This window comes from Giraffa tippelskirchi, chromosome 7 (genome assembly GCF_054371585.1).
Source record: "Giraffa tippelskirchi isolate mGirTip1 chromosome 7, T2T-mGirTip1v1.2.pri, whole genome shotgun sequence".
NCBI classification, from domain to species: Eukaryota; Metazoa; Chordata; class Mammalia; order Artiodactyla; family Giraffidae; genus Giraffa; species Giraffa tippelskirchi.
Window position 1 is genome coordinate 36,238,308 of NC_137281.1, and position 15,014 is coordinate 36,253,321.

The 15,014-nt window shown below is 55.2% G+C and overlaps 1 protein-coding gene across 4 annotated transcripts in view; it reads right to left on the reverse strand.

Annotated features, from left to right (window-relative positions):
- The window catches only part of SLC12A3 (solute carrier family 12 member 3), a 38,814-nt gene extending 23,800 nt beyond the window's left edge, over positions 1–15,014 (reverse strand). For 2 of the 4 annotated variants that reach the window (XM_081514330.1, XM_081514327.1), the window contains exons 1-13: positions 14,733–15,014; positions 14,132–14,275; positions 12,644–12,719; positions 11,904–11,999; positions 11,490–11,629; positions 10,986–11,096; positions 9,823–9,934; positions 8,612–8,742; positions 4,572–4,656; positions 3,219–3,373; positions 2,863–2,970; positions 2,306–2,429; positions 630–731 (exon numbers count right to left, since the gene is read on the reverse strand). In XM_081514330.1, coding sequence (XP_081370456.1) covers positions 630–731; positions 2,306–2,429; positions 2,863–2,970; positions 3,219–3,373; positions 4,572–4,656; positions 8,612–8,742; positions 9,823–9,934; positions 10,986–11,096; positions 11,490–11,629; positions 11,904–11,999; positions 12,644–12,719; positions 14,132–14,275; positions 14,733–15,014 — 1,666 coding nt within the window. Of the gene's footprint in view, positions 1–629; positions 732–2,305; positions 2,430–2,862; positions 2,971–3,218; positions 3,374–4,571; positions 4,657–8,611; positions 8,743–9,822; positions 9,935–10,985; positions 11,097–11,489; positions 11,630–11,903; positions 12,000–12,643; positions 12,720–14,131; positions 14,279–14,732 lie in introns of all 4 variants that reach the window. The other 2 variants (XM_081514329.1, XM_081514326.1) reach the window with 1 other exon arrangement.

Below are 15,014 nucleotides of genomic sequence, written 5' to 3' on the forward strand. Positions count from 1 at the left end.
GCGTCAGCAACAATGCTGGCTTCCGGGGCTCGCACAGAGCCAAGGGGGTGAGATGGAGGGGAAGGAGTTGATTCTGCATGGCCCACATCTGCAGCCGTGCCAGGGCCACCACTAGTGACAGCCACCCCACGGCACAACTCTAAGGCACCGTGGTCCACGGTCTAGGGAAAATGTGGCTCGGGGACCAGTTTGGGGCCAGCTGGAAAAAGTCTTCCTGGATGACTCTTTGCTGCCATCTTCCAGAAAGTATTCATAATAAACATATAAATCTGTGATGTCATGAGTGGCGCCCCCTGGAGTTGGGCAAGTGCAACCTGCAGCCACTCTGTGACGTGGTTTTCTTCCCTCTCTGGGGAATCAGGTTCGTGACTCCCTTAAATCTGGGGGAGGAGGGCACGAGAAAAGTCTCTGCACACTGTAAACAGTGTATGAATCCATGTAGAGTGTACATTGTAAATGCCTGATAAAGGATAGCTGTTATTATTATTATTATTAGAATATTACCTTTAATTGACTTCAGTTTGACAGGTGACCTTGGTCTGCCCACCTGCATCCATGTCTTCCACGCCCCCTCTCCATACCCCAGCCGCAGGTGTCACCTCCCATGGAGAGATGAGGGCCTTGCTTACCAGGAGAGTTGGTGATGGAGGCATGGAAGCAGCTGAAGTTGATGAGTGCGTAGGAGCACAGGAAGAAGTTGGAGATGATGGGGGCGATGGTGTTGAGCTCAGCTTCAGGGACCCAAGGGAGAGAGGAGACAGTCTGTTGGGCAGCTCCATAACAGAGTCCCCGGCACCCTCCCTCTCAGGGTCAGGGAATGCCAGACGGGCCACCGAGGCTCAGTGAGTCTCAGCTTTCTCTTCTGTGAAATGGGCCCATCATTTTGTGAATCTCAAAGCCCATTGTTTCGTAAGCTGTAAAGTGTCAGCTCTATGGAAGATGGAGAGGAATGTGACGGTAGATCCTGTCAGGCTACAGGATGACCCAGGACAGTGACTGTCACTTCTTTTGCGATCACAAATTTTAATAAGAAATACATCTTACAGTGTGACCCAAGACACATGCCATCTGTTATCTGAAACCTTGAGACCATATCACGGTTCCATCCACAGAGGAAACCTGTGCAAGAACTGACTCCTGCCCTTCCCTGTCTCGCGAGCCCCCTGCCCTGGCTCCCCAGCACACTTCTGCACATGAATCCTTGTCTCGGGGCCTGCTTCTGCACCATCCCCAGACAAGACCAGCGCCTCTATGCACCGAGTCTTCTGTACACAAGTCCATTGAATCAGCACAAGAACCTACCCAAGAGCATCTGAGATCACTGTCCTCCATCTGAGGTCCAGTCAGAACCACCCAGATGGAATGACATCAGATCGGAGGTGGGGGTGGACTGCAGGGTGAGCAGGAAACATGCAGCCACATCTGGGGATGCCAGGCCTGACCAGGTGTTTCCACCCCCTGGGTGTGGCCCTCCTGCCTCATCTGGTGTAAGACCCAGTCTGGAAAGTTTCCCTCAAGTGGAAGTGGGGCTAGACCATCAGGCTACGTCTCCTGGGTTGGCAGTGCTGGCCTAAGTAGCAGGGATTCAGCTGTGGCAAGAAGGCGCCCCCCAGCCAGGGGAGGTTCACCAGTCACTGACCCCGGCCCCATTCCTGCATCGGGAGCAGGGCCAGGGGTCTTCATGGCCACTGCTCTTGCTTGGCCGGGATACCTTTCTCCTAGCACTCTCTCCCAGCAAGTTCTGCCTTGTTGGCTAAGCAAATCAGAAAGTACTGAGGACTGGGCACACGTGAGTGTGTGCATATATGAATGCACGTGTGTGTGTGTACATACATGGTCTCTTCCTGCCCATCAGCAACACACCCTCTACACATTGTTGCTCCCATTTTGCAGACAAAGAAACAGAGGCTCTGGGAGGTGAAGTAACTCCTCCAAGGTCACACAGCTGGCACACGGCAAAGCCAGGATAGAGGTCAATCTAGCTAACTGATTAACTGGGAACTTTGTCCAAGTATATCCCCTGTCTCAGACCCCGAGGGACCCAGTAGGTCAAGGTCTGAGAAATGAGGCTGGTCTAGTTTCTACACCTACAGAGATAGTGACCCAGCTGCTTGTATCAGCTCCCGAGGAGTGGTCGCTTGCCCTGTGCTCCCAGTGTGTCCTGGGGGCTGGTTCAGGCCTGGGGAGGGAGGGCCCAAATGCCAGCACACAGGAGGGCAGAGCCAGAGAAAGCAGGTCGGGCCCTGCCCCATGGCTGGCTGGAGAGGTGGCGGCCCAGCGTGCCCTCGTGCCCTCGGCCACTCACCGATGATGATGAAGGCCACAGCGATGGCATAGGCCAGCAGGTAGCCGCGCACCGGCTCATTGTTCTTGCCATAGCCTTTGCCGAAGAAGCCAATCAGCGGGTACAGCTGATCCAGGCACAGGCACTGTGGGAACAGGGCGATGCGCTCACCCTGCGGCAGGGACCTGCCCATCCCCTCCCCTGCGACCACCTGGACCCCAGCCCCTGCTTGCTCGCTTGCTCTGTGACCTGGCAGGGCACTTCCTGGCTTCTGTCTCTGTGAAACGGGGGAATCTACCGCCCTCCCCACCTCACCACAAAGACCAAAAGGGGGCTGATCACATCAGAGGGAGAGTGGGAGGGTGGGCTGCAGACAGGGTGCCAGGCTGCGCTGGGAGGGTGCAGGGTGGGAAAGGTAGGTGCTCTTCAAAGCTCAGTGTGGCAAGGGGGCTGCTTCCTGCAAGCTTTCGCTTTCCCAGCTCATTTCCCTCCCATCTAGACACCAGGTCACATGACTCCTCCGGCCTCTGGAGGTCACCTGGCCTCCCAGACCCTCCCTCCCCCTCCTGCAGCCTCACCTGGAAGACTTTGGCGGCAGAGACGAGACAGGCCAGGGCGGAAGAGAGGGTGGCCCCAAAGATGCCGGCTGTGATCAGGGGCGCGAAGCCTGACACCATGCTCATAGTCTGCAGGGACATGGGGTTTGGGTCCCCGAGGTGAGAGGCTGGGCCCAGAGCCCCCACTCGGGTCACCCCAGTCCCCACAGCAAGCAGGGACTTGGTCTGGAAGCTTCTACCTCAGCCTGCAACCCTCATTGGGGACCCTATCTGAAGCTTTGTCCCCAAACCTGGGGCCATCCCCCCAAACCCTGTCTTCTCCAGCCCATTCCAGCCCCCACCCAGCCCTCCCGGCATCTGGCAGGGGCTGCGCGTACCTGGTAGTAGTTGATGAGGCCATAGCGGCAGCTGTGCTGCTGGGTGCACTCAGTGAAGTTCCAGCCGTAGCCACAGGCCAGCCCCTCGCAGGCGCCTGAGCCGGGGGTCACTGTGTCATTTAGTCCCCCAGAGGCATCCCGAACCACACAGGAGCCTGGGGAGGAAGGAGCGTGTGGGGAGGTCTCCCTCCCCTTCTCCCTCCTCCCCTCCCACCTGGAAAATGCTGGTCACTTCTGCAGAGGGCGTGATGCTGCTGCTGGGCCAGCTCTTCCTTTACTTTGTAATAATAATGATGACAATGATTTTAGCTCTATGTAAGAGCACTTTTGATGTGCCAGGTCCTGTGTTAAGCACTTTAAACAGTCCTGGGAAGCAGGTATTTCTATTATTTTTGTCGTTGCCGTTCTATAGAGGCACAGGGAGCCTAAGTGACCCAAGGTCACAGTGTCCTCCTTATAATGGAGACCTGACTCTCAGGCCCTGAGTTGCTATGACTGGGCCATGTCCCTTGGCCTTCTGCGAGCAGCTCACCTCGCACAGTGGTTACAGAGAGCAAGAGTGTGTGTGAGGGTCTCAGTGAAATGCGAGTGTCAACAGCCCAGGCCTGGATCCAAAGCCCACCTCTACCACTCAGGCTGTGTGACCTTGGGCAGGTCACTTGACCTCTCTGAGCCCTTGCTTTCTCCTCCATCAAAAGGCAGAAATGACCAGTGCTTGGATTAAATGTAATAAGGCATGTAAAGGACTGAGCACGTGATAATAAATCAGTTGCTAGAATCATCTTCCTCGTCCTCAGCATCACTATTTTTATTATTATTCCTAGAGTTGGAGCTTGATTTTTCCTATAGGATTTTACACCCTTGAAACTGTAACCTGAGGTTTGAAGGGATCAGAGGAGCCTCGTCTGACCCCACATCTCTACCACAAACTGCTGCTGCTGCTAAGTCACTTCAGTCGTGTCCGACTCTGTGCGACATCATAGACGGCGGCCCTCCCGGCTCCCCCGTCCCTGGGATTCTCCAGGCAAGGACACTGAAGTGGTTTGCCATTTCCTTCTCCAATGCGTAAAAGTGAAGTCCGACTCTTAGTAACCCCATGGACTGTAGCCTACCAGGCTCCTCCATCCACAGAATTTTCCAGGCAAGAGTACTGGAGTGGGGTGCCATTGCCTTCTCCGCTACCACAAACTACCTCCCACCATAAAGATGTTCTGGTTGCTACCATGTTGCCCCCCAAAATAAAATTCACAGCTCCACTTCCTGGTGTTGCCATGTCCTCCCGGCCCAGCCTTCCCTGTTAGAGAGCCGGACTGCACCCTGAGACCCCTCCAGCGCTCTGGGCCGGCGGCTTACCAATCGTGGCCGAGATGGCCAGGTAGGAGACGGTGGTCCAGAAAATGGCCATGAGCGTTCCCTTGGGGATGGCTACAGCAGGGTCCTGGAGGAGGGAGGGATGGGGAGAGAGGTCAGGCAGCCCCTCCCAGGCTCTGCCCTTGTCAGGCTGAGGGTGGGGCAGCCACCCCTGACCTTGGCCCCACAGAGCCCCTTCCCAAGGGGCACCTAGAGATTGAGCATCCAGAGAGGACGGGACAGAATGAAGGTGGCAGCTGAGACCACACCCTGGGCCCTGGGAGCCGGAGGTAAGGAGAGGAACTCCTAGCAGTTCCTCTGGTCCCTGAGGACAGCTGGCCAGTGCTTGCTCTGGGGGCGGCGAGGGGGAGGGCTCCTGAATCAGCCTGTGTTCGTGCATGAGTGCTCAGCTCTGTTTGACTCTGTGCGATCCCATGGACTATGGCCAGGCTCCTTTGTCCACGGAATTCTCCAGGCAAGAATACTGGAGTGGGTTGCCACTTCCTTCTCCAGGGGATCTTTCTGAGCCAGAGATAGAGCTCGTGTTTCCCTCGTCTCCTCAATGGCAGGCAGATTTTTTTATAACTGAGCCACCTGAGAAGCTCCCTGAGTCATCCTGCTTGGAGTCAGATTCAGGTGATCACCGGGCAGCATGCCTGTCCTTCCATACCTCGGCCCCTCCAGCCTCACAGGGATGCTGGCGAAACAAATCCATCCTTGTCAAGCTCCTAGACCAGGGCCCAGCTCATCAGTTGGGTTCGCTGTGTGTAATCCCCATTACGCATCAATTGATTTGTTTGATTATACAGCCAGGAATATATAGACCAGTCCCCAACTTCCTCCTTCCTCTTGGACAAAGAACTCTGCTGGTGCTTTCCTGGCAGTAATAGCAGACCTTCACACCTACATCATGTAATTCACTCTTCCAGGTGCTTCTTCAAGCATAGCTTCCTGACAGGTGGCTGGTGGGGAAACTGAGGCCAGGGAGCCAGGAGGAGGGCCCAGTTTGCAGAGCCTTAAGCAGCTCGTCCCTGACATGTCGAGGTCCATAGCCTCAGGCCTGCCCCTGGAGGGCACTGATCCTGGGTAAAGGGATATAGGCTGGGGGTTTTACAGCAAGTTTCTGGTCCAGGTATGGACCCCAGCCTGGAGGGGAAGGCCACGCCAGCCACGGGAAGTCAGTTGGTAAATCTGCCCACCTTCCCTGGGCCATTCTGCTCGTCACTCAGCTGACAGGAAGCATCACAGATGACAGAACTTGGAGGGACTGTGACACTGTTCAAGTTCATGGACAAGTCAAAACAAAGCTGGCCATGGTCCAGCTCTCTGCCTCAAACACCGGAGGGCCTGAGGTGGAACTGTGGTCACTCTGTGATGACGAGGCCCTGAGGCCTTGCTGGCTGTGTGCCTTAGGACCAGCCCCTTACCCTCTCTGAGCCTCAGCAGCCCTCCCTCCTCACCTGTGAAATGGGAGAGTAGGCTGGCACATAGCAAGTGCACAAGCAAGCTCACTAATGTGAGCAGTTAGGTGTGAGCTGTGTGGTCACACAGCCTGGCACAGATCCCACGGCAGTCACTAGGAAGTCCCTCGTCTTGGTCCCCATCCCCTCATCAGAAAACTGACTTCATAAAAATGCTTTCCTTGGCCTTAGCACAGGGTGGCTGCGAAAAGGAAACCTCCCTGAGACTGTGGTCATGAGACTGCTCTGTAAGCACTAAAGGGTTGGGGGAGTTACGGGGTGAATGGAGACAATGACAACTTTGTCATCACCCCTTTAGGGCTCGGCTCACATGTCACCTTCTCAGGGGTCTCTGGCCACCTCATGGAAATTCACACCGAGCTCCTTCAGCCCCATCGCCACCCCAGGGATTCCCTCCCTGCTTCTCTGCTTGATTTCTCTCCCCATCACTCAGCCACCATCAGGCAAACTACACACTTTACTTATTTATTTGTTGATTGTCTCTCCCACGAGGCATGTGAGTTCCATGAGGGTAGGAATCTGTGTTTTTTGTTTGCTGCTGCTTACTTACTGTCGACAAGACACTGGCATCAAAGCAGGTGCTCAAAAAATACTGGTTGAATGACGAAGTTGAAATGAAGTTGAGCCTTTGGTATTCTAGAAACTTTGCATTCCAGCTCCGCTGCCCCCTGTGTGCAGGGCCCTGGGCAAGCCCCTGACCCTCTCAGAATTGGGTCTACTCCTCTGTAACAGGGGGACGATGATGGTAGAAGACTATGGTGGCACCAAGGATATTCTTTGTAAAGAAAGAGGCACCGGGACTTCCCTGGTGGTCCAGTGGCTAAGACTCCGAGCTCCTAATGCAGGGGGCCTGGGATTGATCCCTGGTCAGGGATCTAGATCGCACTTGCCTCAACTAAGGCCTGGAACTGCCAGATAAATAAATTAATTAAAAAAAAAAAAAGGAGGCATTGTTAGTTGACACTGACTTTGACAACTGGCCCTTGACACTTCCTCTGGGCTGGGTGCCGTGATAGCAGTTTATGTAAATTAGCACGCTGAATCCTTCCTGCCCTGTGAAGACGTGGCTGCATGAGTCCCATTTTACAATTGGGGAAGCTGAGGCCCAGAGAGGTTTTAAGGGACTTGCATAAAGTCCCCACGAACAGAACTACTCTTTGCTGAGGACATGCTGTCCCACGGAATGGGCAAGGGGCCAGAGCCAGGAGGAAGGGGGCCCTTTAGGGCTTGAAGGCATTTAAGACAGAAGAAGTTACTCCTACCACCCCCAGCTCTGAAACAGCTGCTGGGCCCTGACGCCTGCACACTGGGCTGGTCCGTAATCTAAGAAGTTTGATGAAGCGTCTAGATAAATCCCCAGGCTACGATTTTCTACTCTGGGGCTGGGACGGGGAACCAGGCCACCTGAGCACATGCCTGAGCTCTGCCAGGACCTCAGGGCAGGCAGACCAAGCCCCTGCTGGCCGCTGCCCAGAGAAGGGAGAGGAATCGGCAAACACAGCCTCCCTCTGAATTCCAGAGCCAGGCTGCATTTGAGAATGCCTCCAACGCACAATTCTTAATTCATTCAAGAACGTGATGAGGGAGCATTTTCAAGCAGACCTGGAGGTGCAGGGTGAGGGTTCCCGGCACAGGGCCAGGTTCCTCTCTGTTCATCCCCACGTGTGTACCAGCTCCTTGGTTAACCCCTGCTGGAGAGGACTCTGCCGGCACCAGCTTCACCTCCACCCAGAAGTGTTGCTGGAGCTCCTGCCACCCCAGCCTGCATGTCTTCCCCACTTTATTACACACTCAACTTCTGCTCTTATACTTCCCATTTGCCACATCCCACCACTATCCACTCGACAAACAGGCACCAGGCACCTAGTGTGTGTCAGACTCAAAGCTGGGACGGGGACACAGAGTGAGCCCCCAGCTCTCCGGATGTGAGGGGACAGAGATGTAAGTGGCCTGACACCCCTATCCTAGGGGAACCGTGATGCTCACAACAGGGCAGGGAGAGATGTCAGGATGGAGGTGTTAATCTGCAGGAGGGACAGATCTTTGCAAGGTGAAGAAATGAAGAGGGGGAGCCCCAGGCGGAGAGCACAGCAGAGGCAGTGGTGGGGAGGAGGGACAGGGGAACGGGGGCAAAGCGGTAGATCCTGAGGGCCGGGCATGGGTCACTGAAACAGCAAAAGTTTCTGTGGAGCTGGGGCCTCCCAGGCCAAGACAAGGAGCCTGTCCAATCAGGATGGCGGAGGGCCCAGGGAGGCCGTGCCTGATCCTCTCTGAGTGTTAGAAGGTCAAGCTGGCTCAGTCTTCCCCTTAGGCTGGGAGTGCCAGGATCGACGGAGGAGACCAGCCCATTTTGGGGGTGGCCTTCAAGGCCTAGAGTACGGCGGTGCCAGTAAACATCCTTGGAAATGAATGGGCTGAACGGGATGGATTTGGGCTGGTCTGGATTGAGTTGAGCTGAAGTTTAAAAGCTCTGGCCCTGGGCGATCAGTGCCCAGCCCAGTGTCCAGTAGGACATCCCAGGAGGAAGGACCAGGAAGTGGGAGGGATGGGTGTCCTGCTCACCTTGAGGTCCCCAGAGATGTTGGCTCCTGCCAGGATACCTGTGGCCGAGGGGAAGAAGATGGAAAACATCCCGAAGAAGCTGCCGTCCACGCCTCGCCATTCAGGCACCAAGTTCTGGACAAAAATGTCCCCTGGAAAAATGAGGCCTGAGTCAGGGCCTCCTGAAAGGTCTGGCACCCCTTGCTGGGCCCATCTAGGCAGGCAGGGCACTCCCATGGCAGCTCGTGGTTCCCCGTGTAACCGAGCAGGATCCTACGATGCCTTCCCAGAATAGACCCCTGCCCATGTACTCTGCCTGCCTTTTGTCTGGCAGGAAAAAAACCTTAGTCAAAGAAGAAATTTAATCAGAAGTGAGAAGATGCAGAGAGAAAGGAAAACAGTCAAGCAAGACAAGATAATCATTTAGCCATTAAACCGGAGAAGGCAATGGCACCCCACTCCAGTACTCTTGCCTGGAAAATCCCATGGACGGAGAAACCTGGTAGGCTGCAGTCCATGGGGTCGCTAAGAGTCGGACACGACTGAGTGACTTCACTTTCACTTTTCACCTTCGTGCATTGGAGAAGGAAATGGCAACCCACTCCAGTATTCTTGCCTGGAGAATCCCAGGGACAGGGGAGCCTGGTGGGCTGCCGTCTATGGGGTCGCACAGAGTCGGACACGACTGAAGCGACTTAACAGCAGCAGTAGCAGCCACTAAACAAAGTACCTCCTCTTTCCCCGCAAGGGCTGTAGATAATATTCTGAGCCAAATCCTTTCAACTGTTTTGCAGCCACTGACACCCCCACCAGGTGGGAGAAGTTAACTGCGTGCTGCCCGCAAACACGTAGACCCCAGACCAGCTGGAACCAGAAGGTTGATGATGCTGACTCCTGATCCACCTCACCACCCGCCAATCAGGAGAAGGTCCTCGAGCTGGCTACACCCCCAGAGCCCCCTCCCTCTCCCCGTCTTTATAAATCTTTCCCTGAAAGCCTTCAGGGAGTTTGGGTCTTTTAAGCATTAGCTGCCCTGATCTCTTTGCTTGGTGCCCTGCAATGAACATTGCACTTTGCATTACCACAACCTGGCGTCAGTAGATGGGGTTTAGTGCACACAGGCAAGTGGACACAAATTTGGTTAGGTAACAGTGCCCTCAGAATGGGCCAGATTGGTGGTCAGACTGTCTCTGTCTCTGGAGCCACAGGCAGGGGCCCAGACCCGCACATACCTCGGTAGCTGAAGAAGCCTTTGGAGGCCTTGTCCTCAGATGGGGGGATCAGTGTCCCCACCAGGTAGTTGGCAAACGAGACCATGATGACGAGGAAGAAGAGCACCTGGGCCTGGGGGGAAAGGAGCCTGGAGGTCAGACAGTCTGGCCCTGGCTGTTCAGGGAGCCCCAGCAGGGAAGAGCTTGCCCAGATCCCTCACTCTCTCATTCATCTGTTCATTCAACACCGATTATGCTGCAGGCTCTGTTCTAGGAGCTGGCGATACAGCCAAGCTCATGTCTTGCAGACAAATAAGGAAGATGAATCTAGAGAATGAATGGGGGTGTCACGAGGACTGGGTTGGGGCTCCTTTAGCAGGGTGGCCTGGGAAGATGTCTTCAGGTTCCTAGAGGAGGAGGATAAGGGAGCAGCAGTGTGACAGGGGCATTAGCTTGCTGCGTTCAAGGAATCAAGAGGAGACGTGGAGCTGGAGGTCAGAGGGTGAAGGTGAGGAGGGGATACAGGGCCGTGCTCGCCAAGCCTGCCGCTAAGGCCCGACCTCTCTTCCCTCGTTTCATGCTGAACCTCTGATCTGGGGCTGGGCACAGGTTCAGATGATGCTCACATTTCCCTAGGCCCCCTTGCAGTGAGTGAGGTGTGGCCATGGACCTCATTCCGGCCAATGGGATATGAGCAGAAGGAATATGTATAACTGCCAGGCTGGGCCGGAAAAGTAAAGGGGGACAACCCTTTCCCTTTCCTGGGGCTTCCCTGGTGGCACAGTGGTAAAAAATCTGCCTGCCAATACAGGAGACACAAGATTCCATCCCTGGGTTGGGAAGATCCCCTGGAGGAGGAAATGGCTGCTGACCGGGCTGTGAACATGGAAGTGGGGGCCGTCATGGGTCAGGCAGATGAAGGCCGCACCCCAGGGATGGAGAGGCCTCAGGATGGAAGGAGCCTGGGTACCTGCCCCCACCACCCCACACCCGCATCCTGGGGCCACACACATGAGAGAAACAAATGACTCTGGCTTGAGGCCCCCTTCCTTGGGGTCTCTGTCACAGCAGCAGAGCTCAGGACCCAGTTGATACACACAAGAGGCGGAACCAGGAGCAGGTCCCAGGACTCCGGCTTCTGCACTCGACCTTGCCCAGTCCCCTCTCCAACCTCCTGCCCTCACCTTGGACTCCCACTCCATGCCAGCAAGGGAGATGGCCAGCAGAACAGTGACGGTGACCACGCCGATGATGCGGATGTCATTGGTGGGGTCCACGATGGGTGAGCCATACTCCTGGGGGAGGGGACAGGCCAGGCTGCGTGCTGCCTCCGCACACCTCACCCCTCAGGGCTCCTCCACCTTGATTTACCTCATTTATGGGTGTCCGCTCACAGGAACACACACACTCAACCCCCTTTCCTGCCAATAGGTCCTCCATAGCAACTACTGCATGGGCGTAGACAATTTGGCCCTAAAGGCAGCATGCACCCTGGAAGGTGGTTTCTGGGAATAGTCTTTATTTGCTGAGATCATCATAGTCACCCGCAGTGGTCAGACTGTAGCTTTGGTCCCTGATGGGAAAGCTGGGCAGAGAGAGGGGCAGGAAGGCCTGGCACAGATGGGGTGGGGGGAGGACACGGCAGACCACCTGGGCTCCCTCTGCCCAGGCTCCAGCACCCGCCTCACCTGGAGCAGGTCCCGCACAGTCTCTGCGAAGCCCACGGTGTGCATGGCCACACCCACGGCATTGGCGAAAGCAAAAATGAGGCCGATGGAGCCACCTAGCTCTGGGCCGAGACTCCGGGAGATGAGGAAGTAGGTGCCACCTGTAGGGGACAGAGCCAGGAGCCATGACACGAGAGGAATTGGCTGGCTTGGCAGAGCTGAGGCTGGGAGGAGGTGAGCATGGGACCCAGGGAGGAGAGACCCAAGGCCACCCCGTGGGTGTGGAGAGACTGCCCAAAGCCTACATCTGCAACCAAAAGAAGCGTCCCCTGTTTGGGCTAGGGTGGAGGGTTGGGAGCAGTTCAGAGATCTGCCCCCAGTGTGAAGACTCAGGGTCCTACCAGAGGAGGGTCTGGGGGCTGGGGTGGGGCCCACCTGACTTGACCTTGCCATTGGTGGAGATGGCGGAGATGGAGAGGCCTGTGATGGAGGTCACGGTGACTGAGAGCAGGATGATGATCCAGGTCAGGACTGTGGGGGTGGGGTGGTGATTGCCCCAAAACTCAGTCAGAGCATTTCCAGAATGAGAAACCCGAGTCAGCCAACTGATTCACCATGGGACTTAAATCACTGTCCTTCTCTGAGTCTCAGTGTTCTCATCTGAAATATGGGTCTCTACCTCATGGTATACTCTGAAGAGCCAGGGAGCTGATAAGCCAACGTGTAAAGGATCTTTACATATGGATGGGGAGGTATTTTTTTTAATAATAAAAAATAAAGTAATAGTTACCACTTGCTGAGCACCTCTGGGTGCCAAACCCTCTGCACATCAGAGGAACAGTTACTGCCACATTTTGCTAATGAGGAAACTAAGGCTCAGAGAGGTTAAACACTTGTCCAAGGTCACACAGCATGCTACAGAACCAGCAGCTGCTCTGTCCTCAGTGAGAGATCCTAACCCAGAAGCTCTGTGGGAGAAATTTGGCTCCAAGAGGTTGACTTCCTGAGGGCAAACTGAGACAGGGAGAGCCCCCAGGCCTGCTGAATCCACATGCAGTGCTGCTCGACCACACTGCCCTGACCTCTGTCACTGCAGGGCCCCGTGGGCTCCATAACCTGAATTCAAGACTGGGAGGACCAGGCTCCTTCCCCCACACCCCAGAGGCAGCACTCACCAATGCCCGCTTGGGCGGTAATCCAGGGGAGCCGCAGGTAGAGAATCACACCCCAGATATTGAGCATGCAGCGGATCTGGGAGGAGAGAGGGGTCAGAGGCCACCTGGGGGCTGGGTACCCCAAGATCAAACACATACATCCCTGTCCCCAGTCATGGCACGGCATTGAGCACCTAGGGGACACTCGGGCTCTTTCTTTGCTTCACCCACTTGAGCGGGTGCCCACTTCAGTGCCTCTCTGGTTCTATGGGGCAGGGAGGGGAGGGGTACCCAGAGACCCACCTGTCCCTCCTACCACTCTCCTGCCCTCCTTCCATCGAGGCCAGAGGATAGCCAGCAAGTCTATCACCTTTCATCCTGCTCCAAGCCCAGGGTCCTGTGTCTGCCGGCCCTAGTCATGGCCCAGTGGCCAGCTGTTGGCCCACAGTCTGGCATTTAGGGAGAACTCGGCAAATGCCAGTTAAGCTGATGCCCCACATACAAGCAGAAGTCAGGGCTCAGGTTGCTGTGACTTCAGCTTCCAAATTTAAAGCCAAGCCGGAGACCACAGCTGAGGCTGGAATTCCCACGTGGGAGGGATGCGGTGGTCTTTGGCCCCAGCCACGTCTTGGAGTGGGACAGGTGGCATTTACAAGCCCTGGAGATTTCTTTCTTTTAGTCTTTAAAATGTTTTAATTTAATTTTAAAAATTGAGGTATAGTTGATTTACAATATTATATTAGTTTCAGGTGTACAACAGAGTGATCCAAAATTTTAGGCCCAGGAGATGGCAAAGGCCTCCATATGTGCTGAGGTACTGAATGGGGTCCACACCAGGCTCTGGGCACCAAGGGAGGGAAGGAGATCCAGATGCTGGATCTAGAGGGAGGGGTGACCATTCAGATGGAGAAAGAGGCACAGCCCAAAGGGAGTTGAAAGAGTTAAGGTCAGAACCCAGGCCTCCTGCCTCCCAGAGTAGGACTAAAGCTTTCTCCTAGGCTTCATGTGACCCCCTCTGTAAAGTCCCATAAAGTTTTTCAAAGCCAAGTTCATTAGATTATTTGCTGTCTTGGGACCTAACACGGCAAACCATCTCCTCATCTTGAGAACGAGAGAACAGTTGTGGATTTGTGTGTTAGGTGCTGCCCTCTCGTGGCTCTTAGGGGGAAACACAGTTTCTCTCAATAACTCCAAGGCAGGCATTGATTCACACACTTTAAATCTATTAATTTGTTTAATGCTGATCATTTCATAGATGAAGAAAGTGAGGCACGGACAAGTCACATGATGAGTGAACAGTCAAACAGAGATCTGCCTCAGGGCCAGGCCTCAGTCTGGGGGGTAAATGGAGGTCAGGAAGCAAAAAGGGAGAGAAAATCTGATATCACTATGCACATGGGAAAACTGGGTCTTGGGTCTGCCTTGACCACTGCCTCTTGAGAGTCAGAGCTGAGACTGAATGGAGCTCTGTCTCCCCAACTCCCATCCCTGGACATCCCATCCACTCACCATCACCCCTTTGACCCAGCCAAAGCGCACGGGCTCCTCGGGGTTCTTCTCGCCATTGGTACCTGCCTCATCCTCCACCAGCCCATCAGTCATCTCATGGCTGGGCCGGCTGTCAAAGGCGAGGGCATGCAGGTGGCTGCCTTCCTGCTGGGAGCCCAGAGACCATGGGTCAGGCAGGCCAGGGTCAGGACAATTCAGCTCCCCTAGCTCTCCATCCTCCACCATTCAGCCTCCAAGGCAGCAAACCTAGTAAGCCCCCTCTCTGCTGCCGACCTTCCTTACCCTTCTTTCCTCATCTCCTTTAGGTGTGTGAAACCTCTCTAAACTACTGGGAACTCATTACTTCATTGGGAAACCCTAGATTGCTTGACTGGGTTGCCAGACTGGGCAATAAACATTACCACATGTGCCCAGAGGTTTACAGCTCCCATGCCCACATTTCACATGGGCCTCTCAGCCCGTGAGGAAGACCATTCTTTGTCTTCCATGGAGACCCCTCTGTGTCCCCATGACACAGATGACAGAGCTGAGGCTCAGAGAGGTTAGGTAACTGGTCAAGGTCACACAGCAGGAAGGTCTGCCCCTCTGGGATGGTGTTTACCTTCAGGAAGGAGTGCAGGTCGGCCAGCGTGGGCCGGACCTTTCGGGGCTCACCGGGCAGGGCGCTGTTGGCATAGTGCTCGTAGGCGGGCACCACATCGATAGTGTTGTAGCCAAAGGTGCGATTGTAGAAGGTGTTGCCGTGGGTCAGGTGGCTGGGGTGGCTGTTGTCATAGGCGGCCGGTGGGGGGGGTTCTTCGCCCCCCAGCAACGTGCTGATGGTGAAGCGCCCACTGCACAGAGCAGGGTCCCTGGGCGTCTCCGACACTGGCAGCTCTGCCAT